The sequence below is a fragment of the Colletotrichum jinshuiense genome, chromosome 3 (genome assembly GCF_051148585.1).
Source record: "Colletotrichum jinshuiense chromosome 3, complete sequence".
In the NCBI taxonomy this organism is placed as follows: Eukaryota; Fungi; Ascomycota; class Sordariomycetes; order Glomerellales; family Glomerellaceae; genus Colletotrichum; species Colletotrichum jinshuiense.
In genome coordinates, this window is record NC_139310.1 from 5329290 (window position 1) to 5352150 (window position 22861).

General features: G+C 54.5%; 9 protein-coding genes across 9 annotated transcripts; 4 read left to right on the forward strand and 5 right to left on the reverse strand.

Moving 5' to 3' along the window:
- Nucleotides 1-513: 513 nt before the first annotated feature.
- Nucleotides 514-1620, reverse strand: EsH8_III_001395 (uncharacterized protein; the record flags this gene model as incomplete). Its single annotated transcript, XM_083263120.1, has 1 exon — nt 514-1620. The coding sequence occupies one exon, from the start codon at nt 1618-1620 to the stop codon at nt 514-516; it is 1107 nt and encodes a 368-aa protein (XP_083123607.1).
- Nucleotides 1621-3713: 2093 nt separating this feature from the next.
- Nucleotides 3714-5400, forward strand: EsH8_III_001396 (uncharacterized protein; the record flags this gene model as incomplete). Its single annotated transcript, XM_083263121.1, has 3 exons — nt 3714-3782; nt 3910-4979; nt 5028-5400. 3 exons carry the CDS (start codon nt 3714-3716, stop codon nt 5398-5400), a joined length of 1512 nt encoding a protein of 503 aa, XP_083123608.1.
- Nucleotides 5401-5966: 566 nt separating this feature from the next.
- Nucleotides 5967-6547, reverse strand: EsH8_III_001397 (cyclophilin-like domain-containing protein; the record flags this gene model as incomplete). The annotated part of the gene is made up of 2 exons (XM_083263122.1): nt 5967-6422; nt 6515-6547. The coding sequence occupies 2 exons, from the start codon at nt 6545-6547 to the stop codon at nt 5967-5969; spliced, it is 489 nt and encodes a 162-aa protein (XP_083123609.1).
- Nucleotides 6548-7782: 1235 nt separating this feature from the next.
- On the forward strand, nt 7783-9590 carry EsH8_III_001398 (aspartic endopeptidase; the record flags this gene model as incomplete). The annotated part of the gene is made up of 2 exons (XM_083263123.1): nt 7783-8732; nt 8783-9590. 2 exons carry the CDS (start codon nt 7783-7785, stop codon nt 9588-9590), a joined length of 1758 nt encoding a protein of 585 aa, XP_083123610.1.
- A 792-nt stretch (nt 9591-10382) lies between these two features.
- On the reverse strand, nt 10383-12266 carry EsH8_III_001399 (uncharacterized protein; the record flags this gene model as incomplete). The annotated part of the gene is made up of 2 exons (XM_083263124.1): nt 10383-11554; nt 11684-12266. 2 exons carry the CDS (start codon nt 12264-12266, stop codon nt 10383-10385), a joined length of 1755 nt encoding a protein of 584 aa, XP_083123611.1.
- A 2040-nt stretch (nt 12267-14306) lies between these two features.
- Nucleotides 14307-15194, forward strand: EsH8_III_001400 (uncharacterized protein; the record flags this gene model as incomplete). Its single annotated transcript, XM_083263125.1, has 2 exons — nt 14307-14331; nt 14665-15194. The coding sequence occupies 2 exons, from the start codon at nt 14307-14309 to the stop codon at nt 15192-15194; spliced, it is 555 nt and encodes a 184-aa protein (XP_083123612.1).
- Nucleotides 15195-15422: 228 nt separating this feature from the next.
- On the reverse strand, nt 15423-16334 carry EsH8_III_001401 (shikimate dehydrogenase family protein; the record flags this gene model as incomplete). Its single annotated transcript, XM_083263126.1, has 1 exon — nt 15423-16334. The coding sequence occupies one exon, from the start codon at nt 16332-16334 to the stop codon at nt 15423-15425; it is 912 nt and encodes a 303-aa protein (XP_083123613.1).
- Nucleotides 16335-16812: 478 nt separating this feature from the next.
- EsH8_III_001402 (type I 3-dehydroquinase-domain-containing protein) lies at nt 16813-19218 on the reverse strand (the record flags this gene model as incomplete). The annotated part of the gene is made up of 2 exons (XM_083263127.1): nt 16813-17043; nt 17098-19218. The coding sequence occupies 2 exons, from the start codon at nt 19216-19218 to the stop codon at nt 16813-16815; spliced, it is 2352 nt and encodes a 783-aa protein (XP_083123614.1).
- Nucleotides 19219-20270: 1052 nt separating this feature from the next.
- Nucleotides 20271-22785, forward strand: EsH8_III_001403 (uncharacterized protein; the record flags this gene model as incomplete). The annotated part of the gene is made up of 2 exons (XM_083263128.1): nt 20271-22642; nt 22692-22785. 2 exons carry the CDS (start codon nt 20271-20273, stop codon nt 22783-22785), a joined length of 2466 nt encoding a protein of 821 aa, XP_083123615.1.
- Between the last annotated feature and the right edge of the window lie 76 nt (nt 22786-22861).

The following is a 22861-nucleotide window of genomic DNA, read 5'->3' on the forward strand; positions in this document are numbered from 1 at the left end:
AGCAAAGGGAGACAGACGCGCTCCCATTCATTGGGCAAATTTTGTTTTACAGCATTGGGACTTTCGTCGAATTTCTTCATGATTCGTGGTACGGAGTTGGGCTGAGCAGAGCAGATGCGTCTTCAAAGCTGTATATTGGTCTTGTGTTTTTTTTTCTAAAGTCAAAGTCTATATCAAGGTGGCTTATTTTCAGCCAAACTCCCTTTTTTGCCATCCTCTACTTTGGCCTGGGGTTTTCTTAGTCTTTGCCATGTTCCAGGAGACATGGCATCCCAAAGAGTTGATTATTTCGGACAAAGGGTATGCATGGCACCCCATGAAATCAGTGCTTCCCAACGGTGCTGACTGGTGCAAGTGAGGCTGATGAACAACAAACAATAGCAGTCGATCCCGATCCTGACGCCTCTCCCTTTCATGGTTCGGACCTAGGCTCCGGGCACCGTCTGTTCGGCCACCCTCCTGCCCCCTCATTTTTTTTTCTTTCAGTTTCTTGTTGATGTGTCCGTCTCTCTCCTAGGCTTGGAAGGCCGCGGCGGGGTATGATCTGTCCTTCTTCTTCTTGGCGGTCGAGCTGCTCCTGGAACTCGCAGAGGAGCCGTTGCTGGTCCGGGCGGGCGTCAGCATGGCCGGCGCCATGTCGGCGGGCAGGTCGTTCCACTCCGTCTCGGCGCGGCGGTTCTGGAAGGAGTTGCCCGGGAGAGGGGGAGGAGGGGCCTTGCCGTTGCTGGACATGGGAGGCAGGTTCGCGACGGCGGCGGTGGGGCCCGCCTGGACGGGCTTCGGCGGCGTGGCGGAGGAGTGTTGTCTGCTTGTGCTGCCGACGGACAGGGGCCCGACGGGGCGGCGGATGATCCAGGCCGAGTCCGGGCGGAGCTTGATGTAGTAGCCCTCCAGCGGCTCGCCGTAGCGCTCGAAGCCGCGGGCGGCGTACCAGCGCATGCCCTCGTCGTTGTCGGTCCAGACGTGGGCGAAGATGTGGCGGAGGTTGATCTCGGGGGACAGGGCGGCGGCGGCGGCGACGAGGTGGTCGATGGTGGCGGTCGCGAGGCCGTGGGAGCGGTAGGGGGACAGGAGCGCGAGGGACTGGATATAGAGGGCGTGCTCGGGGGCGGCGGCCGGCGAGGAGGGCGGGAAGGGGGAGGGCTCAACGCGGGACACGACGCCGCCCACAACCTGCTCCGTGGCGGACGAGGGGTCGGTCCAGGTTATTACGCGGGAGAGGGGCCCGGTGAGGGCGGCGGCGTAGAAGGTCTCGGGGTAGGCGACGGGGAGGAGGAGGGAGTTTATGCGGCGGAGGGGCTGGAGGTCATGGTCGTCGACGGGGCGGATCGAGGCGTTTGGGTGGAGGGGCGTCGAAGCCGCGGCCACGGGCGGCGGTGTCGTCGTCGTGGCCGTGGCCGTGGTTGTCGTCTTCGAGGTTGGAGGGGTGGGAGGTGACGTTGAGGTGGGGGGAGGCGGAGGAGGGGCGACGGCAGCAGCTCCCACGGACGCGGGCGCCGGCGCCTGCGCGTATTTGGATGTCGGCGGGGGAGGTGCGTAGGAGGGCTGCTGTCGAGGTTGGAAGAAGGACTTTATCGAGGCCTGGGTCGGCTTCATCGCCGTGGCCTGCGGCAGAGACATGGTGGCTGTTGTTTATTTTATTTTCCTTCGCTGCTGGTGTTGCTTAGAACGAAGGGGGAGGGGGGCCCAGGGGGTTTCTCCTCGTCGAATGAGGACGGTGTAGAGAACAAATAGTTGGGAACAATGAACGTGGGGCGAGGAGGGGGGGATTTGAAGTGTACGTAGAAGTCTATGAGATAATTACAAGTTCAGTTGTGCATATTTACACGCGAACAGCAGAACGCCGAGGCTGGTTTGGGATGCGTGCACGGGATGGATCCGGGGACGGCGAAGGAGGGAAGTAGCGAGGCAAGGGCCATTAAAAAAAAAAAAAAAGGAGGGTTCTGGGGACGGAGATGGAAATGTCTCTGAATGGTTGCGAACTTTTTTTTGGCTGCAGGCGACGGGATTGTGCAAGTCGAGACCCGGCTGGACTCAGGGACCTTGTCTCGGGACACATGCCTACGGTACCCTCGCCTGGTTGGTGGTGTCATGGCCCCCCTACCCGTGACGACGCCCGCGCGTCCCAACTCAGCAAAGCCAATCCAAAATAAAAAACGTCCCCCTCGGTGTTGAGAAGGGCAATCGTCTATATTCCTCAAGTGCAGGTCCCATGCCATTTGTGAGGCTCCGGCTGGTACACAGTCAGCGGCCCCACCGGGTTGACCTAATAGCGTAGCGCAGAGCAAGTGCAGCGCAGGACTTGAGCAGCGTCTCTGTATCAGATCAGATGCAAGGCAAAGGCGAGACCGAATGGAGAGTCCAGATCCGGGAGGACTGGCCCAGGGGCATGGATGGGCGGGATTGACCCAGCCCAGGGCCTCTGTCATGTCGCGACAACAAGGGGGGAGGACTGATGGGCATATGTGCGGACGGACAGTGCAGTTCGTGAGGGTGGAGTGCAGCGAACCAACAGAAAGGTGTCCACTAGGAGCCAGTAAGCCCGCGGCCCCCCGGTTGGCCTTGGACCGTCAGCACCAAGTATAGTACTCAGTATGTAAGCAATCAGCAGGGAGATTTACAGACCATGTATGGTGATGGGACAGTGACACACCCGCTGCGAAGTCGATTACGTGCTGGCTGGGCGGTCAAGTCCAAGCTCAGCGAGGCGGATTCTGCCGCCCAGGGTGTCGTCGTGGTTCCGGAGTTCCACCTGTCCCCTAAAAGGGCCCTAAGGGGGGAGGCTAACTCAGGCACATGCATGCACTGATGGGGACACTGTATCCGCCCAACAGTTTAAGGGATGGTTGGTAAATCCGTACGCATGACAAGCTCCCAATTGAACGGCGTGATCGTGTTTCCCGATGCTGCAACTCGGTGTTGGCTCTCTGCCTCGGACGTTGTCGTCGATGTTGATGTCGGCGGTTGACGAGTTCCATTAATTTGACTTTGCATCGCCCGTCCTTCGGCTCCGGCGCTTGTCTCGACGGGGGTTCTGAGAGCTCTCGTGCCATTGGCAACCTGGCCCGCCTAAAGATCGCTGTCGACAAGTCTGGGAAGTTGCGCTTTCGGGCAGCTCCCCGTCGTACCTGACGCTTGAACCTAGATTGCTCTTTCCCGTCCAGTTGTTCCCTTACCTGAGCCAATTTCTAAGCCGGAAAAACTGCCCGTCATCCATCCTCTTTCCAAATCCCCCATATTACATGCAACTAACCATTCTTCCTCTCCCATCCTCCTCCATCCTCACTCTCAAGATCGCTTCCAGATTCGGCATAGGGCATCGCGTGGAACGAGGAAGGGACGGGGAGATATAAAAAAAAAGGATTAAGGAACCCCTGGCTCATCGGAGACAATCCTTGTGCTGTTGCTTGTCGCCATTGCTGTTGCACCCTTATTACTTCAGCAAAGCAAGGTTCCGAACTTTTTTTTTTTATGAGCGGCGGCCGTCTTCAGCTTGACCTCATCTCACCCGCTTGCTTGGTCAACCACACCCACACCCCCCCCCTCGTCCGGCCGTGTGGCACCTTATTTTAGTTACCCGTCAACCCGATCCAGATTCCACAGACCACAAACCTCTTGCACACACAAAAGCTCTCGCCCTCTGAGGCTGCGATCACGACGGCAATTCCCCTCCCCCTCAGCCTCTGTGCGCCGTTCCGTCGGCCCCCGTCGAGATGGCTTCCAACACGGGCAAGGCTGGAGTAATCGTCGCTCCAGACAATTCCGGCAGCATGGACAAGCTTGTAAGTGCCCGTCCCATACCTCCCCGTCCACCCAGGTCCACACAGCCCTCTCGATATCCCCATGTTTGTGGTCGAACCTGGGCGACTTTTTGCCGTGGCTGATGACATGACGTGATGCTAATCATAGTCTGTTTTCCGGCAACAGGCACACGCCGTTCTCGACGACCTCATGTACAACATCGTCCACGACCTGCTGCTCAAGGTGCATCGCGATGAGAAGATGGCCAGGGCGACCACGGCCGCCATTCGTATCGAGAAGCTGGCTTCCGATGCATCAGAGAGTTCGACCCCCGACTCGAAACCGGACGTGCGGATCGAAACCGATGCAGCGATATACGAGGACGGCAAGGTCCTGCTCAAGGGCAATCCCTTAAAGACCACCTCCGAGGTTCTGTGTCCGAGATGCCATCTGCCGCGGCTGCTCTACCCGACGGACGGAAAAGGCGCGAAGAAGCCCGATCCGAGCGTCATCTACTGCAAAAAACACCCCTACATCGACAAGCCGGGCTACGATATTTACGGCCAGACATGGGTTCAGCCGGGCCCCGGCCGAGGCAAGAAGAAGAAGGACATGAAGCCCGACCCCAACATCGAGTCGCCCGCCCCCGGAGAATCGCGGCCGCCCAACGTCCTCTCGTTCCCTTCCGCCACCTGCAGCAAGTGCAAGCGATGCATTCTCGTCACAAGACTCAACAACCACATGGGCTCGTGTATTGGCAACAGCGGCAGGAATGCTAGTCGCGCCGCGGCGGCGAAGATTTCCAACGGAAGCAATGGCACTAGCCACCACGACGGCACGCCCCCTTCGAGCCAGAAGGCCACCCCAGTACCCGGTTCGCGAGCCTCGAGCCCCAAGAAGCGCGAAAGCGAGGAGGCAGCGCACGAAGAGGACGACGAGTCGGGAGACAGCCACAAAAAGAAGAAATTAAAGTCCACACCGTTGATGACAAAGAAGGTCATTCTCAAGACGAAGGGCCCCAAAAAGGACAAGGTCAAAGCCAACTCGATGCTGAGTCGCGAGGCAAAACCCGACGAGGACGACAGCTTGACGGTAGAAGTGGCACCGAAGAAGAAGGAGGCCAAGGGCATAAGCCCGGCCAAGAAGCTGAAGCTTGGGGCCGGGAAGCCGCCCTTGTCCTCGCCCATGTCCAAGAACGGCAGACACGAAGATGCAGAGTCGGAGTCGTCCGGCACATTGTCATCGCCGCCGAATTAGAAATCCGGCGGCACAATGAGCCTTAGCAGTGATGCCTCCGACACTGACATCAAGAGTCTACCGGAACGAGAAGAGGTGCCGACCCCGAAACGGCACAATCCTGTTGGCAAGCGACACCGCCAGCCAGGCTCACAAACGTCTGGACCGCGCGAAGCTCCCTTGACCCAGGCTCGCCGGCCTCTACCCACCGCGAACAGGTCTGCCCCCAACATCCCTACGCGGCGGTCCCTGGTCCACCCCAAGCAGAAAACTCAGCAACCTGCGACCAAGGGCCAATCTGCTACTGAGGACCCCTCTGCTACAGAGGTTCCTCCCGACAAGGCCCGACCAACTACAAAGGCTCAACCTCTAACCAAGAGCCAGAAGAGACCCTCGGGCCAGAACGCGGACCAGGCCCAGTAAAAAGGCGCTGCTCCTAATTATCCTGTTCCTTTGTGTCCACTACTTTATTCCCTTCCTTGCCCATGACCAGGTCTCAACCGCAATCCAGAAATGACCGAATTTTTTTGGGTCTTGGACATGCCACAGTGAAAGAACAGGTCACGGATTGACCAAAGAGTCGGATCCCAGACCGCACACTATCTTGTATTCACAAAAATTTGAACCCGCAGCACAACCATAACCACAACAACAACAACCCAGCATTTGATATACACACGACACTCAACATTGCATGGATTAGGGAGTCAGTCGGGGAGGGTCTTTTGCGGAATGGGGAGGTTTTCCCCCATACATTCTTGTGCATCACCCGGCGAGGCGGATGGCGGCGTTTGAGAGACTGCGGTTTTATTTATAGGCATTGACTCAATGATATTGATTCCCCCCTTGAGAGATTTTGTGTAACTTGTGGTATATATGCCAAGGTAATGACTTGATATGCTTTTCCCCACTGCATCTTTCTATGTGACCCAACGCCAGACTCCATGCCATGCAAAAAATTTCCCCTTTGACTGACAGCCAGCCAGCCTCTACTCGTCGCCGCCCTCCTCAACGACGGAAGCCTTGATGATCTTGACCTCCTCCATCGGACGATCCTCGGGGCCGGTCTTGACGAGCCCCATGCGCTTGACGACGCTCAACCCGCTCTTGACCCGCCCGAAGATGGTGTGCTTGCCGTCCAGCCACGGCGTCGGGGCCAGGGTGATGAAGAACTGGGAGCCGTTGGTGTCCGGGCCGGCGTTGGCCATGGACAGGACGCCGGCGCCGGTGTGCTTGAGGCCCGGGTGGATCTCGTCGGCGAACTTCTCGCCGTAGATGGAGGTGCCGCCGCGCCCCGTGCCCGTCGGGTCGCCGGCCTGGACCATGAAGTTTGGGATTATGCGGTGGATGACGGTGGCGTTGTAGTAGCCGCGCTTGGCGAGGGTCGCGAAGTTGGTGCAGGTCTTGGGGGCGTGGGCGGTGTAGAGCTCTACGACTATGGTGCCCTGCACAAGAGGAGGTTAGTGAGGTTGTTGCGCGGGAGATGGATAGTCAGGAAACTTTGGGGTGAAGAAGGGGCGGGGAAGGATCAGCGTACCATTGAGGTCTCGAGAGAGACGTTTGTGGTCATCTTGGCGGTTTGTCGTGGTTTGCTGTTGGGGGAGTGAGAAATTCGCGGGCGGGTGAGGCAGAGGTGGTGGTGGGATGGTGGAGGGGCTCGAAATAATATTTTGGCGCGAGGCTGCGATGCAATTGCGACGGGCGGGAAGAGTTGTGGTTGCATGCGCGGGCGGCGCCGCTCACTGAGGTGACGGCATGGAGGGAAGCTTCAGCCACCCTCCCGGGGGGGCAGCCTGAAGTCGGTGCGCCATTGGCCGGCTGGACTGTCCTGGATGGATTAGTGGGAGATCTGAGAGAAGCTGCTGTGAGCTGCTGCAAGGTGCTGTGGGGGGCAATCCCTCCTCCCTTTCCCGTCCCTGCTGTCCTGCTGTGTACCTCCAGGCTGTCCCCTTCCTCAGGTACCTGGATCCTGCTGCAGCCCGCGCCCACTGTCGCCGCTGCCGCCGCCGCCGCCGCCGCTCCGTACACTGCTGCTGCAGCACCATTGCGACTTGTTTCTGCCCTGATGCAAGCGACCCCAAGCGACCCCCATCCTGCAGCGACGCTCACACCGCACGGATTGGGAAACCGGTTTGAGGACGAGGTCAAGCGGGAAAGGTGCGACTTTGCTCGACAGGATAACTACCTGCCCTAGAACAACGGGGTTGGATTTCAGGACCTCCGGTCACTCATTCACCCGGGCCTTGCCGCCATCACATTAAAGGACGGAAAAGAGAAAGGACGAAAGACGAGAAGGGCATAAAAAAAAAGGACCAATCCCGGGTCCTCTACCTCCCCCTCCGTGATACCTTTTTGAGATTTGAGTTGCCAGTTTCGCTAGTAACACGTTGTCGTCTTTCACCCAACCCTACCGCGACCGCGTCAAGCATACAGCCGAAAGCTGACAGGTAGCTTTTCTGGAGGACTCATCTTTTTTTTTCACTTTTCAGTTTTTTTTTCTCTTCTGAAGACAGGGAGCAGAGGTTATTTGCGTTCGACCCTTCGGCCATTCGACATTCCGCTAGAGGGCATATATAATCTTTGCCTGTCCTGCGAGCTCATCGGCATCAATTCGACAGCATCTCATCATCGACGCATCTCGGCTTATTCGCAGATTCACCCCGGCTTCCCCACTGCAATATCAGCACCTTCAGTTTAGGCTCCAGGCTTCAGCTACGGACCACAGACATAGTCAGCTCGTATCTTTCGACACCACACATTGCATCGTAGCTTTACCACCAGGAACTTTGGCTCCCTTTCGCAGCCATGGCGTCACCACCGGTCCCCAGTCCGGTCACCCCTCCGTTCGACGAAGTCACTCAGAACATCACGGGCGGCAACTTGACTGCAGGCAACGCCACGGCAGCTGCGGTAGAATGGGGCATCTTCCAGTACGCCAGCTTCCTCAACATGGAAGTCAAGCTCATACTGAGCGCCCTGGCCATCATCTACATTGGCGCCCACGGAGCTCTACGCCGCCCCCCTTCGGCCGCTCCCCCGAAACGCAAAGACGGAAAGCGAGAGCGCAGGGAAGACGAGCCCATCACCGAGGGTCTGATGCCCTCTGACGCCATCTTGTTTCCCTTGCTGGCCGGCGTCATGCTCATCGGCCTCTACTACCTCATCCAATGGCTCCAGGACCCGGCAATTCTCAACAAGATCCTTAGGGTGTACATGTCCGTCATGGGCATTGCGAGTTTGACGACCATGATTGCGCATTCTCTGCGGATCACCACGGGCTTCGTATTTCCCAACTACTTCCGTCACCAGGGACAGCTCTACCACGTCGACGACGAGGACGAGTCGTTTGTCAAGCTCAACGGCGAGGACGTGGACTCGAACAACGCGCAGTTTCTCCAGAAGAGCAACCCGCTGCCGTTCGGTCTGCGCAAGATCGTGCCGTTCAAGTCCGCCAAAGCCAACAGGATTCTCTGGAATTTGCGCCACACCTTGACCGACGAGTGGACGGTCAAGGCCAATGTGCATGGTCTTTTCCGGGAGAAGTTCCATCTGTCTATCCTCCACGTCATTGGCTTTGTCCTGTCGGTCACGGCTGTCTCGGCGTACTTTATGACGGGCTCGCCTTTCCTCTCCAACATCATGGGCTACGGCTTTTGCTATGGTTCATTCCTGATCATGTCTCCGACCACGTTTACCACTGGCAGCTTGGTGTTGATGGGGCTCTTCTTCTATGATATTGTTATGGTTTTCTACACGTAAGTTCTCCCTGTTAGGCTGGGTCAACAGACTGCTAACATCTGTCCAGCCCCTACATGATTACTGTCGCAACCAAGCTCGACGTACCGATCAAGCTCCAGTTTCAGTCTGCGGCTAGGTCCAGCATTCTTGGCCTCGGAGATATTGTGGTTCCCGGCATTGTCATGTGCCTCGCCCTCCGTTTCGACCTGTGGCGTCACTACCAGCGCCAGATCAAGTACGTCCCGACCAGCCTGAAGTCTGACAAGCACGACGTCAACTCGGGAGATGTCGTCACCGTCAGCGAGACGCAGCATGTTGCTCAGAAGGCGACTTACCTTGACATCGCCGGCTGCTGGGGAGACTGGTTTTGGTCTTCATCCTGGCTGGGTCTCGCGAAGGGCGGAAAGGACACAGCCCCGCCAACCGTTCGAGGATCGACCTTCAGCAAGACTTACTTCAACGCCTCGTTGATTGGCTACACTCTGGGAATGCTGGTCACCCTCTCCATGCTGACTATTTTCAAGCACGGCCAACCTGCACTCTTGTATCTGGTGCCCGGCGTCCTCGGCTCTCTCTGGCTGACCGGCCTTGTTCGTGGCGAGCTCAAGGAGATGTGGATCTACACAGAGGACGGCAGCCTCGACACGCGTGACGTTGTGGTCGAGCTCGACGGCAACGGCAATGTCGTTAAGGAGATCAAGAAGGAAGGCGAGGAGGAGGACGAGAAGAAGAAGAAGGCAGAGGAGGAGAAGGCCGCCGAGGAGAAGAAGCTTGCCGAGCGCAAGGCTGCTGACGAGGAGGATGCCGAGAAGAGCGAGTATAGCATCGTTGCCTTTTCTGTCACTGCTCCGCTTAGAAAGCCTAAGACGCAGTAAATCTCGGAATTTGGGCCCAACGACATGGAGTGGAGGATCATTCGAAGATGCAGCGGCCATAAGAACCTTTGCATTTTGGCGGCGTTCGGGTATAGATGCATATATAAACAGCGGTAAATGGTTTTACAGCGGATAGCGCCTGTCCTCTCCTTGGGCCGGGTGACCAATGGAGGTTTCAGGAGGTATAGGCACGAGACGGGCGAGCTATGCTTCTCCGCTAGCTGGCCAGAGGCTTTTTATAATGACAGACCTCTCTTCTGTTATAAAAGCATTTTGCGTCATTATTTTGTCCCCGGTGGCTTGCGTGTGTTGGCCGGGAAGTGCGTCATTGCCCTACGGCTCAGGGTGAGTCGGGCAGCGCGGACTTAGCCAGAGAAGAATAGTGAGTATGTGGTGTCTTGTGGTGACCTTACCCTGTTGTTGTGTTGCCATAGGGGACACATCTCATGGTCTAATCGGTATGGATGAGGTATAAGCTAGCGGAAACTTCCAGGAGGCATCCTCTGTGGATGCCAACATTAAAGATCAGGTAGGGATTGGACGTTGAATTGGATGAAGTCAAGTGCCATGATGGAGGGGGCCGTCATGGCCATAAATATGTCTTGGGACTAAATGCTCGCTCGCTCGCTGAAAACAAAAAAAAAACTGTCATGAATTCAACCAAAGTCTCGCGGTCTCAACCCCCCCAGGCTCGCCAGGTCTTGGCCAGGTGAGTATCTGCGTGGGCGAGGCACCCCGTCTCTGTAATGGGACCTGCGTTCTCGACGTCTCTCCTGCCCACCTCACATTATCTCACACTATCTGCCATGTCTGGAGCTCATCCCGATTCTCCGGCCAAAGCTCTCCGCTCATTGCACCGTCGACCAAGACCGGCCCAACCAGCGCGTAGCCCGACCCTCTCGGGCGGACGACGAACGGTCTTTTGAGCCCGGCGAAGACGCATATCGAGTCGCCGGGGAGGATCGTGTGAAAGCCAACACCAGCTCGCCCGTCCGTTGTGAGGAACAGCCGACACTGCTCCAAAAACTGCCCCAAGCGCAGACGTATAAAATACGACGCCCGTATATTTTCAATAATTATGGCGGGCACGTCTTGCAATTCCTCCGGCCCGAGGTCCTTGGACCAGTGGACGTAGTCGGACCAGGACTCCCACTGCAAGTACCACGCCAGCACGCTTCTGAGGCTCGATGCCGGCTTCGAAGGGGCGTCCGGGCAGGACTCGGAGGCGGCAGACATGAACCGGGAGACCTCGTTGATGAGGGGCAGCGACGGCAGGGTTATCTCCCGCGAGCCCAGGTCGACCGGCGGGAACCGCTCGCCGACGCAGCCGCCCACCTTGCCGATCTCCTTCCCGAGGAGCTCCAGCCCGAGCCCGTCCTCGGAAAACCGGAAGACGGCGTCGGCCCGCCCGCAGGCGCTGCTCCAATCCAACGCGGCGCCCCAGACGGCGGTGTCGGACCAGGGCTCCTTGGGCTGCCAGTCTACCGCCCAGGAGGGGAGAAGCGCGAGGTCGGTCGGCTGGCACGAGTAGTAAAGGGTCTCGAGGTCCTCGGCGTAGGCGACGCAGTCCCTCGTGGCCGCGGCGAAGACGTCCTCGGCGGAGCGGCCGTAGTCCACCCTCGTGCTGCCCAGGTGGTACGGAAACACCCCCCGCAGCGCGAACACCTTGTCCCTCCCGTCCGAGGCCGTTTTCCCCGACACGGACGCCCAGAACGCGCTCGGCACGGGGTTCATGCCCCCCACGGTGTACCTGCCGCTGTTGAAGTGCATGTTGTGGAGGAGCAGGGCGTCCTCGCCCTCCTCCGCCTGCGGCACTATCATCGGGAGGAGCCTGAGCCGGCGGAAGGGGTAGAGCCGGGAATCGAGGCAGAGGAGCGCGGCGGAACGGTGCGCAAACTCCTGCAGCGTCCACACGCGGGACCAGTAGGACGCCCCCCGGACGTCTGCAATGGTCTTGTGGCTGGCTGTTGCGGCGATCAGCGTCAGGACGTCGAATGCAAGCGTCTAGAAGGCAGCTCTGACGCCGGCAAAGACGGGCAGTCTGTCTGGGTACATCGCAGGGAAGGGTGGGAAGGGGGCAGGGGTTACCGCACCTTTCCACAATAGCTTATGAGTCTTTTCCTCGTAAAACTCATACAGCATGTCCAGCGTGAGGGAGAGATGCGGAGCTTTGGTGAAGCTAAGGAACCCAAAGAACTGAACGGGCAGCAGGCTCCCCCAAGCCGCGGGCGCGTGCCGCTTCCCGAGCCACACGACGACGGTCTCGGCGTTCTTGTAAATGTCGCTCATGGCGGCGACCTGGACGCTCTTCTCCTGGTCGGAGCCCTGGTCGATGCAGATGGCGTCGACCCATAGCCCGACCCGCGCGACGCGCCTCCCGCGGCCGATGCGCCGGCGCAGGAGCCGCAGGGCGTCGGCGCAGTTCGGCGTCACCAGCAGCGGCTGCGTGCCGGGCCCCGCCCGCCCCGCCGCCGCGGAGACCGTCATGGGCTCGCTCGGGGCCTCGCCGTTCCACGTGTACGACAGGGCCTGGTAGGCCGGGGGGCGGTCCATGTCGATCTCCACGAGCTCGCACGAGAGCGGCGCGTCCGCGGCCTTGCTGGGGTGGAGCATGATCAGCCGCGTCGACCTCGGGCCGGAGAGCGGCGAGTAGATGTACTTGTTATTCGTGTCCATTTTTGCGGATAAGAGTGTGAGATGAAGCGACCAGGACTCCGGGACGCGCGACAGTTGCTGGGCTCTGTCGCGCTTTTAGAAGAGCGCATCTGATCAGGCTGCGGTATGAAATGGGCCTGTATCTCCGGGATAATGCAACAGGGAGGGAAATCAAGGCATGGTAAACTGGTCTATCACGCAGAGAGAGAAATATAGAAAGCGCAATAGCCAGCCAAAAAACAGTCGGCAGGTGGGAAACAAGTGGAAGTATAGACCCATGCACAATAGTCACGTAGCTGCGCCATGAGCTAAACCCAATCTTGGGGGAGAGTATTCTGCCAAGGCCAACGTCAGAGCTGGCCAATATTGGGGGCCAAACACAACCGATGCCATCAATGTAACTTGCGTGACTTCAGCTTCAAGGCTATAGAGATAGCTTAATAGAGTAAATGGGCAAAAACTTGGTGGTTTGCTCTTTTTGGGAGTTGCAAGATGCTCTACTTCCAATCCCAGACCGGCTTTTTGCGTCCAGCATATCCTCCAAGCCGTAATTACAGGTTAAAGGAAAGGTGCCAACCTTTCATTCTATAAACCATGGCAGATTGACTCAACTTTGAAGAATATTACTAAGGAGGAGAGCATCGCGTTCCCTTGCTCTAGATGGAGCCTTTCTGAATATATGCATATACCAACAATAGGTTTCTAGGGTTGTTTACTGGCCACCAGTGGCCTGTCGCTACCCAAGATCTTTTTCGTGATTGGAGTGTGAGGCTGCACGGTTGAGAATATCATTGGTGGTGACGGTGGCTGTGACCTGACGAAAATGTCCAACATACATGTTGGGTGCGCACTGCCACAACGACCCCTCGTCAGGCTGACCGCGCCTCCCAGCCTGGGTAGTTCTAACACTCTCGCTTTTCAGAAAGCTTCCACCTTTCATACAATGTCCGTCGGCTGTTTTGACTGGCTTGTCAATGTCATCGCTTGCTTGAAAGTGGCCCCGAAGGCGGAAACCTCGCGAGCCCGACACAAAGCATGACTTCTCTCGCGTTCCCTCCATTGACGATGTCTACGACGCAACCGACGCCATCCAAAACAGCAGACGCAGAGAGGACGATTTGTGGGCTGAAGAAGCTGGCGTCGTTCGTCAACGGGCTGAGAGCAATCCTCCGAGCACAATTAACTTGTTCTTCAAATTCCAAGGCCTCCACGATGCTTTAAAAGGCAGAGCAGACCTTCCGAAGGGAATTATCAACAACTTCGGAGCATTCAAAGATTTCGGGGACCATGAAGTTTCTACTGCCTAATTACAAGCTCCAGTTCTAGATACTTATCATCTGTTTCAGGCCGGTGCTACTCACTGACCATACATTACTCAAATTGGTAGCTCGTGCTATCGCTAACTATAACAACCGGGCGAAACCCAGCCCGAATACTTTGAAGTACATTTCACGGGTAAAAAATCCTTTATCCAGCCATGCTTCGTGCCAGGAATAGCTTCGGTTGAGTTATCTACGTAGTGCAAATTCTTTAGAAGATGCAATGGGGCTCTAAAATACTCTTTGGTGTGTTGGAGAGGAGCGTGCTAATGTAATAGAAGTTCGCTGAACAGCTTGGCTGTCCGGTAAGATTTGTAATGTGCAATAATCTAAGCCACTTGCAAATAGTCTCAGTCGATCTATTTGTGCTCTGTCATCGCAGCTGTGATTAATTTGTTGGGCCTAATAGTCAAATGGTGATGGCTATCAACATTTGGCCCCTCTTGCTTACGGAGCACAACGCTGCTTTGCTAGAACAAATCCAGGGCTGCTCGGTTTCCGACCCGTTTCGACTCACCCTGATTAGCCCACGTTCAACTTTATCTAATCATCGCTCAGCTTAAAAATTCCCCGAGTATCCCTTAGTAAACTCCGGTAGAACCTTTGCGTCACTCATTGCGTTCATGTGGGGAGGCTACTGGGGAACCTCGCGACACTAAGGCGGCAAAGACTTCATCCGATTTGATGCCACCACCTTCGGGTTTCAGTCCCGGATGCCGATGAAGTTCCGGCTTGGTTCAAAATGTCGACTCTAATTGATTCAAATAGTATGCGTTTATCCTTGGAAAACCACCAATATCGGTAACTTCCACGATTGCCCTACACCCAACCCAAGACACCTTTCTTGGTCACGTTGAACTAGAATGGCCGACCTTCACAACCTCCCTGTCGGATCCCGTCCAACGAACGCCATCCGTAACAATGGACCTGATCATTTAGTCTTGGAAAGACTGAAATTGAGAGAGCTGGCCGAGGGATGGCCATCATACAGGTAGCTGCACTATCTTACAACTCTTCCGCCCCCTGACGGAATGCTGATGGAAGTGCGACAACTAGAGACGCCTGCGAGTGGGAAAACTTTGCATCGATTTTTCACCCAGGGGCCTTTGTATATACGACTTGGTCCGGACGCGTCCCGTTCACGGACTTCATCGCGGCCTCCAAGGCGGGCATGGACAAGGGCGCCTTCATCATGCACCGCTGCCACGGCTGCAGCACCGACATCAACCCTGAGGGTACCCATGCCGTTACCAAGCTTAAGGCAACAATCACACAGCGCTTCGAGTTTGAAGGCGCCGAGTTTGATGTTGAGGCTGATTGCCGCTTCTGCTTCTTCTTTGAAAAGGTCAATGGCCGTTGGGGAGCGCAGTTGGTGAGACACTGGTATGAGAAGGACAAGGTTATCCCGGCGAATCCGGCCAAGTTCCCCAATATTGATGAGGAAAAGCTGGCAAACTACCCACCTGGTTATAAGTACCTTGCCTATTTTCAAGAGCTTACAATGGGCGTCAAGGTACTTCTGGACATGCCAGGCCATCGCCGTCATGTGGGGACACCAAACCTTGAGAAGCATGATTTGCTGTATTGGCAGGCAAAGGACTGGCTTGAAGGAAAGAATATAGATATATAAATACGTATAGATTCTTTTCGACATAGCATAAACTACCCGAATCATTACTTATGGTATGTTAAATACGTTCACTTATGTGCCTGCAAAGGTATTTGATTAAACTCTAGAGAGTGGGGAAACAAAAGAAGAAAAAATCTATGGAAACTGGATCTAAGATTTGAAGTAAGAGAGGAAATGAATTGTGTTGTCTAATACAAGAAGTACCTCTTCAGAGATGGGTTGGACGGATCATTTGGCCTGTGCATTCTCTTTGATCTTGGCCTGCATCGCAGCCCTCATCACCGGCACAGGAGCTCTCTTGCCCGTCCATAACTCAAACTGTGCATACCCCTGTTCCTCTAGGACATCAACTCCTCTAAAAACCTCCCAACCTCCCTGGCAAGACGCCCTGGCCATCATGCCAGTGACCTGGGGCCTATAAGCCATCTCAATCAGCACGCCGGTCTCTGCCCCTGAAAACAGCTCGGAAGGAATCTTGTCTTTGCCCAAGTCATCCGCAGGTACGCAAGCGACAATGGCGCGAATAGGTAGCTTTCCAGCGTTCCCATGCTGCTGTCTGTCTGCCACGGAATCTTCCAGAGTTGCTAAGACGCAACTTTTGATTCCAGGAAACTGGTCCGCCATGTCTTGTGCCTTTGAAAGCGTCCGATTGACAATGAGAACCTCAGAGATGCCCAGCTCCAGGAAGGCATAACATGCAGCCCGAGCAGCGCCTCCAGCGCCAAGTATCAATGCTGCGGATGACTGGAGACCCTTCACTCCGCTCTTTTCGATACACCTCTTGATCCCGTGCCAATCGGTATTGTCTCCCAAGAGGCGTCGTTCCCCGGAGCTCTCATTGACGATGACGGTATTGACTGCTCCGATCTTTTCGGCACAGGGGGTGACGGAATCCAACAGCCTTCCGATCTGGAGCTTGTGTGGGAAAGTGACCGAGGCGCCCCCAAAATCATCCCGTTTGATGATCTCCTCAACCGACTCATCTACGCTCTGAGTCTGGTGGATGTTGTAGTGATACGGCAGACCAAGCTCCCAGAAGCCTGTGTTGTGCAGCGTTGGCGACAGGGTGTGGGAGATATTATGACCGAAGATGAAGAAGGCCTTCTCCGGCCTTTTCCCGTTTTGCTCTGTTGATTTCATTGTGTTTTTGCGTTAGACACTATGCCAGAAATCTGGTTGTAGTTCAGGAAGAATGCTGGTTTTGTTGCTTTTGATCGCTGAATTGGAGACCCTGTTGGCGAATGATCAATTATTTGCTAATGACGAAGAAAACATGCTGTTGCCGATTTGGAAAGAGACACATTTGGGATGTCATGTAAGGTGATATACAAAACGGAACCCGGATTCGAGTGCCCGAGTATAGTGTAATAGAACGACGACAATGCGACGGGAAAGATCTTTGCCGCTATCGCCGGCCATATCGTCTCCACCTCGCCGGGCCAAACCAGAATTGGAAACGTCACTAACTGTTATCATCTGGTTGAATTCAGCTTAGTTGGGGAATAATAAGGCTGTTTGCCTGGCTAACCGGGGTATCTTGATCACTTCGATGTGCCTCATGGAATCACTTTGATGAACGAGGTTTATGAACCGCAGTGGTATCATTACTATCTTAACTCTATTCTGTTGAACCGGCCATTCTTTCAGCCTGCTCAATCATTCTTGCCTTGTATGCTCGCAATGCTTCCTGTCGCATCACATTCCGGGGTGCTTTCCTCGCCGTGAAGAGTTCAAACTGTTTCGTGCCCTGTTCTGGAAGAACCTTGAGACCATCGACAGCGATCCATCCGTGATCGCTCATCCTGCGGACTTGCTTTAGTAGTGGTGTTTCGATAGGTGTGTATGAGAGCTGCGAGTTTAATCAGTGGCTAGATCAATAAAGTGAATACAGAACAATGCTCACCTCAATGACAACTCCCCCGGTTGGGCTGGCAAACCAATCCTGGGAGAGACTCGTGTCTATCGATGAACGACCATCAACCTCCTGTGTTGGAATGCAAGAGATCATGATGGTTGGGAAATCGGCACCCTCTGGCCACTGATCTTCCTTTGTTGATATCACTCGAATCACAGGAGAATTTGTGGTGGTATTATTTGCTTCCTCGGGATCCGTGGCCGACGGAGACCTGCTCTCATCTCCGATTTTGACATTGTATCTCTTGAAATGCCTGACTAACTCTTCGGCATTCTTAACAGACCGATTTTGGATGAAGATTTTGCTGACGCCGAGACGAAGAAGGGCATACATTGCAGCACGCGCCATGCCGCCAGCACCGATGATTAATGCGGTAGTCCGCCGCCTGACGGTATTAATGGGTGAAAGATTATGGCGAACGCACGTATGTATCCCTATCCAGTCCGTATTGTCGCCGTACAAAGCAACTATTGGGCCCGATCTGTTACGGTCAAGCAAGGAGTCAATGTTGCTGGAGCGGAGTGGCACTAAGGTATTGACAGCACCGATTGCTTGGGCCTCGGGGCTTGCGAAATCCACGATAGCAAATACTTCCTTCTTGAACGGTGCCGTTATACTTGCCCCGCCAAAGCTCTCGTCGGATATCAGCCGTCGCAACTCGTTGAGTGTTGCGTATTGGAATATCCTATAATCATGAGGCATGCCGCAGGATCTAAACGCCGCGTTGTGCATGGCTGGAGACAGACTTTGGGAGACGTTGCTACCGTAGATCCCGAAGTAAACAGTATCAAGGAGGAAGGACGAGTACAGGGCCTTCTGAGCCTCCTCTATTGTCAAGAGACAGTGGGATGTGTGCTCTGGCGCGACTGTCCGCAGCAGGGAATCGGTGATTGGCGTGAGCGTGGGGTTCATGAAGCATGACATACGCCCAAGTCGGCCAGTGTTGTAAGCGATGAGTGGGACCTTGTCAGCGCCCCGTTTTCGAACTTCATACATGAAGTGTTGAGTCTCGAAGTTATCTGTCGTCGATTTTGCTTCTCGACATATCCGAACAATATCGCAGCCTATAAGCTCTGCGAATCTCACTTTGTTCCACAAATCCGGGTTGTGCCACCCATCTGGAGATACGGAGTTGTAGTGGCCAATAATCTTGGTTGTGCCCTTGACCGTCATGATGTTGCGCAACAGCTCCTCGTTGGCCCCGAGGTCCACGCATAGATAATCGGGCGCGAGACGAAGACCATGATTCAGGAGGCGAGAATAATAACTCGGGTCAGGCTTGGGTGGGGCATTGCCGGTTTCTGAAGAATAAGAATCGTCTGACTGGATGTTCAATATAATAGGCAATTCAGTGTATCTCTTGACAGCGTAAAATTGCCGGCTGAGATAATTGGCCGTTAGTTCGTCGAAGCTGGGTGCCCTTGTGCGCAACTCCCGGAGAGAGATCACAAGCTCTGCTACGTCGGCTGTGGTGTGAATATCGCGAAGCAAGGGCCCGACGGCCTCTACCACAGACAAGGGTAAATTCAAAGCGTACGTATACGGCCTCCGTTCAGGCGGTAAAGAAGCAGGGCCGCGGCTGGCTTGATACGCCGAGTCTTGACGAGCACGGCGGGTGATGCTAAAAATAAGCTTGAGAAAATCTTCCTCAACCCGCTTCAGTGTTAAAGATCTGGGTGACAGATAACCGGAACCTGTAACTTCGTCAGGCTGCTGGCCAACGCCGTCGGAGATGTTGTAAAACTCGAAATTAGACAGCGAACGATGTGTTGGACCGCTGAGGCTTATGAGGCGGGAGATCGCATCAGTATCCCATACTTTAAGGTGTCGCTTTATTTCCTCGGCATCTCTCAATATGTAGATCACTGGATGAGTCTGAGAATATTCGGAGAGCCACGCCTGCCCTGTTCTCTCCACCGCCCCGGGGCCACACGCTATTACTGCCCTGGTTGGGTTGTCAAAAAGCATGTTGCGCATCAGCTTCAACTCTTCCCGGCGATACTCCACTGCGCCATGTTTTGCTTTGTAGCCCGCGCGCGAAAGACCAGTGGTCTGAAAAAAGTGCTGGTCGGCATCAAGGAGGCGGAATCCAAGTGCGCTGGATGCCATCACGGCCAGGGTTGACCTTCCAGTGCCACGAATGCCAACGAGCGCAATTGATGCATCCGGCGCGTAAGAACGCTGGGAAGGAGTGAAACCCCGCCATGGGGGTTGTGGAGATGGCGAATGCTGAGGATTCGGGTTGTCGAGAGGGAGGCTTGCAGATTCGAGGCGCTCTCTGGATCCTCGCCGAGTTGCCGTGCCTGATGGCGACTCAGACGAGATTGCCGCGAGATCATTAGAGGGTGGAGACGGCATTGCTAACTCAACATCGAACCATCAAGGCTTTCTTGTAGATGCTTCAGACGTGGGAAATGGTTACAAGAAATCAAGTGATGCAGAGCGGTGACTTGGCATTATTGATGATCGGACATTTTCGGTCTTTGACAACATACGACTTCCACCTTCGAGCACAGATGGGTACGGTGAAATGCTAAGACTTTGACCAGGATTTACCTCAACTGGCTGTGGAAGTCGTTACAAGACACGGGCGTGCTAGCTGAACCCAATTGATGAGCGGGAAAATTCATATCCGGCAGAATACGGTTATGTAGATACTGCAAATACGTGTCATGCATACAGCAAAACGGATAAGGGCCGGATCACTCTTCATCCAAAGTTTACCAGCAAAGCCACAGACCACTGAGTTCACACAACGAGGGAAATGTCTCATCCATAAAAAGTACAAGAGACGTGATTAGATAAATTAAACAGATAGCCTCGAAATATATGTGCTGAATTTGACCTTCAAAGCGTATATATTTAGTAGAATGGTACAGGATTCTTGTAATACAGTAGTCTTTTATCCCTTATAATGTAGCACACTAGTTAGCTGGGAAATACTCTGTCTTGGAATTAAAGCCATTAGCCCAGAGGATCGCCCCAGCATATGCAATACACGCAACCTAATAAAGTGGGTAGTGACTTCAGCACTTCCCCCCCGACGTCGCCTGGGCCCCCAGTACTAATCATACTCCATGGTCAAATTCACAAATACGCCGAGCACCAATTCTGAGATGAAGTAGAATTGTGATGATTCCGACCAAGTTGAAAGTGCAGCCATGAACAGACGTCGCCTAGACCGGCAGTCAACGGGCGACGATGAGCTCAGCCGGTCGCACACTCCCCGACGAGGCAAAAGGACAAGAACCGACGCCGACGGCTCCGACGATGCGGCGACGCACACTAAAGTTCGAATGAGAGTGACAAGAGCTTGCAACCAATGCCGCAAACGTAAAGATCGTTGCGACGGTGGTCGCCCGTCTTGCGGTTCATGCATAAACCTCGGACGTACGTGCAACTACAACCCCCCGAAGAAGCGTGGTCTACGTACCGGATACGTCCGAGCCATCGAGGTCCTTCTTGGCATGATGCTTAGCACCATCGAAGATTCAGACTCATGGATGGCTGCACTGATGAAAGGCAAAGGGCAAAAACCGTCCTTTCGCCTGAGAGATTGGAGACCAGGCATTGCTCCAGACGCCGACGTTGCGGAATTCTTGGTTGATGCTTGGAGGAAAAGCGAGGTGTTGAGACAAACCGAACAGTGGCTCTCTACCGTTGAGTCAGCCGAGGGGGAAGAAGATGGTGATTCCTCAAAGGCTTTTGATTCTGGAATCAACAAGGCCATGGAACTAACTGCGAGCATCCTGGACGAACAAGTGCCCCAAATCGATGCCAACGCCGATGCTCTCAGCCCGAACAATACAGCCGCGATCTCTCCCATCCAAATAGATAAGCAACCTAGGGTCGTCGGCACCTCACCATCATTTATACAGCAAGAAACTGCATCAATATTTGCCGACCATATCTCGCCGACTACCACGCAAGTGTACTGCCCCAACGATGACATGGGAATACAACTTGATCAGACACTTCCTTCTCGCCCCGAAAATCCCGGACTCCCTGAAAACTGGACATTTTTGTTGGATATCTATTTCGCCAACACACATTCATGGCTACCCGTTGTTCAAAAGCATGAGCTTTTGCGATTAGCCTATATGGTAGCCAATGACAACAGAAACTCGGACGTTCCAGAAGGCATGTCAAAAGGCGATCTCGCATTCCTTTGGGCTATACTGGCCTACTCCTCGAATCAAGTTGAAGATCAAAGGATTCGAAACTCCGTGGAGCCTTTCCGGATTAGAGCCGCGGACCTCTTGGCAGAGACCCTGGAGGAGTGTAATCTGGGCCATGTCAGAACGTATATCGTTCTAGCGATCCTTCAACTAGACCGTGGAAACCGCAGCACAGCATGGCTTGCTATAGGCCAGGCGACCTATGTTGCTACAACCGTTCTCCTTTCGGATACTTCGAAGAATAATAACACGCAAATCGACGAAGGAACAAAACGAACACTGTTGTGCTGTTTCGTTTTGGACACGCTTATAGCGTCCTGGGTGAATTCGCGGCCGTATTTCCAGCGCACAGATTTGAAAAGAATTGGCGTGCTTCCCACAGACTCAATGGAGGAATGGGAACCGTGGCAATCTAAGGACGATAAAGGCCGCGTGTTCATCCCTAAGCATACTCCAGGACACATCCTGAGCACTTTCAACCATCTTGTGCAGCTGGTTGCCTGTCTCAATGACCTCATCAGGTTCCAGAATGAAGATAAGGGGATTGAGCGCTTTCAGGAACTCGGCAGATGCTTACGGACATGGGGCCAGAACAACATTCCGAGAAGTCAAAATTGCGACGATGTTGAAATGACACCCCAAAAGCTCAATCTTCAGCTGGCATTTGCTACCGTTTTAGAAACATTTATAACAGAAGAGTGGCGCCAGAGCATGGTTCGGCAAGAGCTTGTCAGTAGCAGCAATTGTGCGAACATGAAAGAACAAGGCAAGCTTCTAGGTCAACGACTTCAAATCATGGGAGCCCGCTACATACCACCAACTTGTAGTATCTATCTTTTCTGTTTCGATAAGTCGCTAGACTACCGGATACGCCTGCAAGCCAATCCCAGAATCGCGGAGGATCTCCAGATGCTGCGCATATCTCTTTCCAACTTTAACAAGAAACAACTACAGGCCCGCAATTTCCTCGACAATTCTCAGAGTCGAGGTCCAAGAACAACTGGTTCAATAATAACAAACGGGAGTTTTGATATGGACCTGCAACCAGATATCTGGTCATCAATGCGTGATGTTCAGATGAACTCCACCACTCCTGCGGGCACCAGACCATCGACTCGGCCTGAAGAAGTGAACGTCGCCTCTATCTTCCACCATTCAGACTATCTTCGCCAGTTGAACACGCATCCTGCCGTGGCTTCCGAACATCTTCTTAATTCACATGCTACACTGGACCGCCTGTCCAGTACTTCTTTAGGCCAAGCCTTTGAATTTGATCAAGAAATGGATCCCGCTGCCGGCGAGATAGACGATGACGAGCTATTCCAAAGCCTTGCCAACTTGGACTCAGCTGATTGGTAAGATTCCCTGACCCAAGCTAGGAGCGGTTTACTAAACACAATATAGGTCGGCAAACCCGCCAGAGTTCATGGAACACTTGGGCGTTCTTCGCGATGTTACTTCTGATCTCCAGTCCTTTTTTGACAAGGAGCCCGGGTGAGTTTATGATATCTCTTGAGCAATTACACATTAATTGTCACATTCCGGCGGCTGGGGACCCACAAAATGCGGACCAT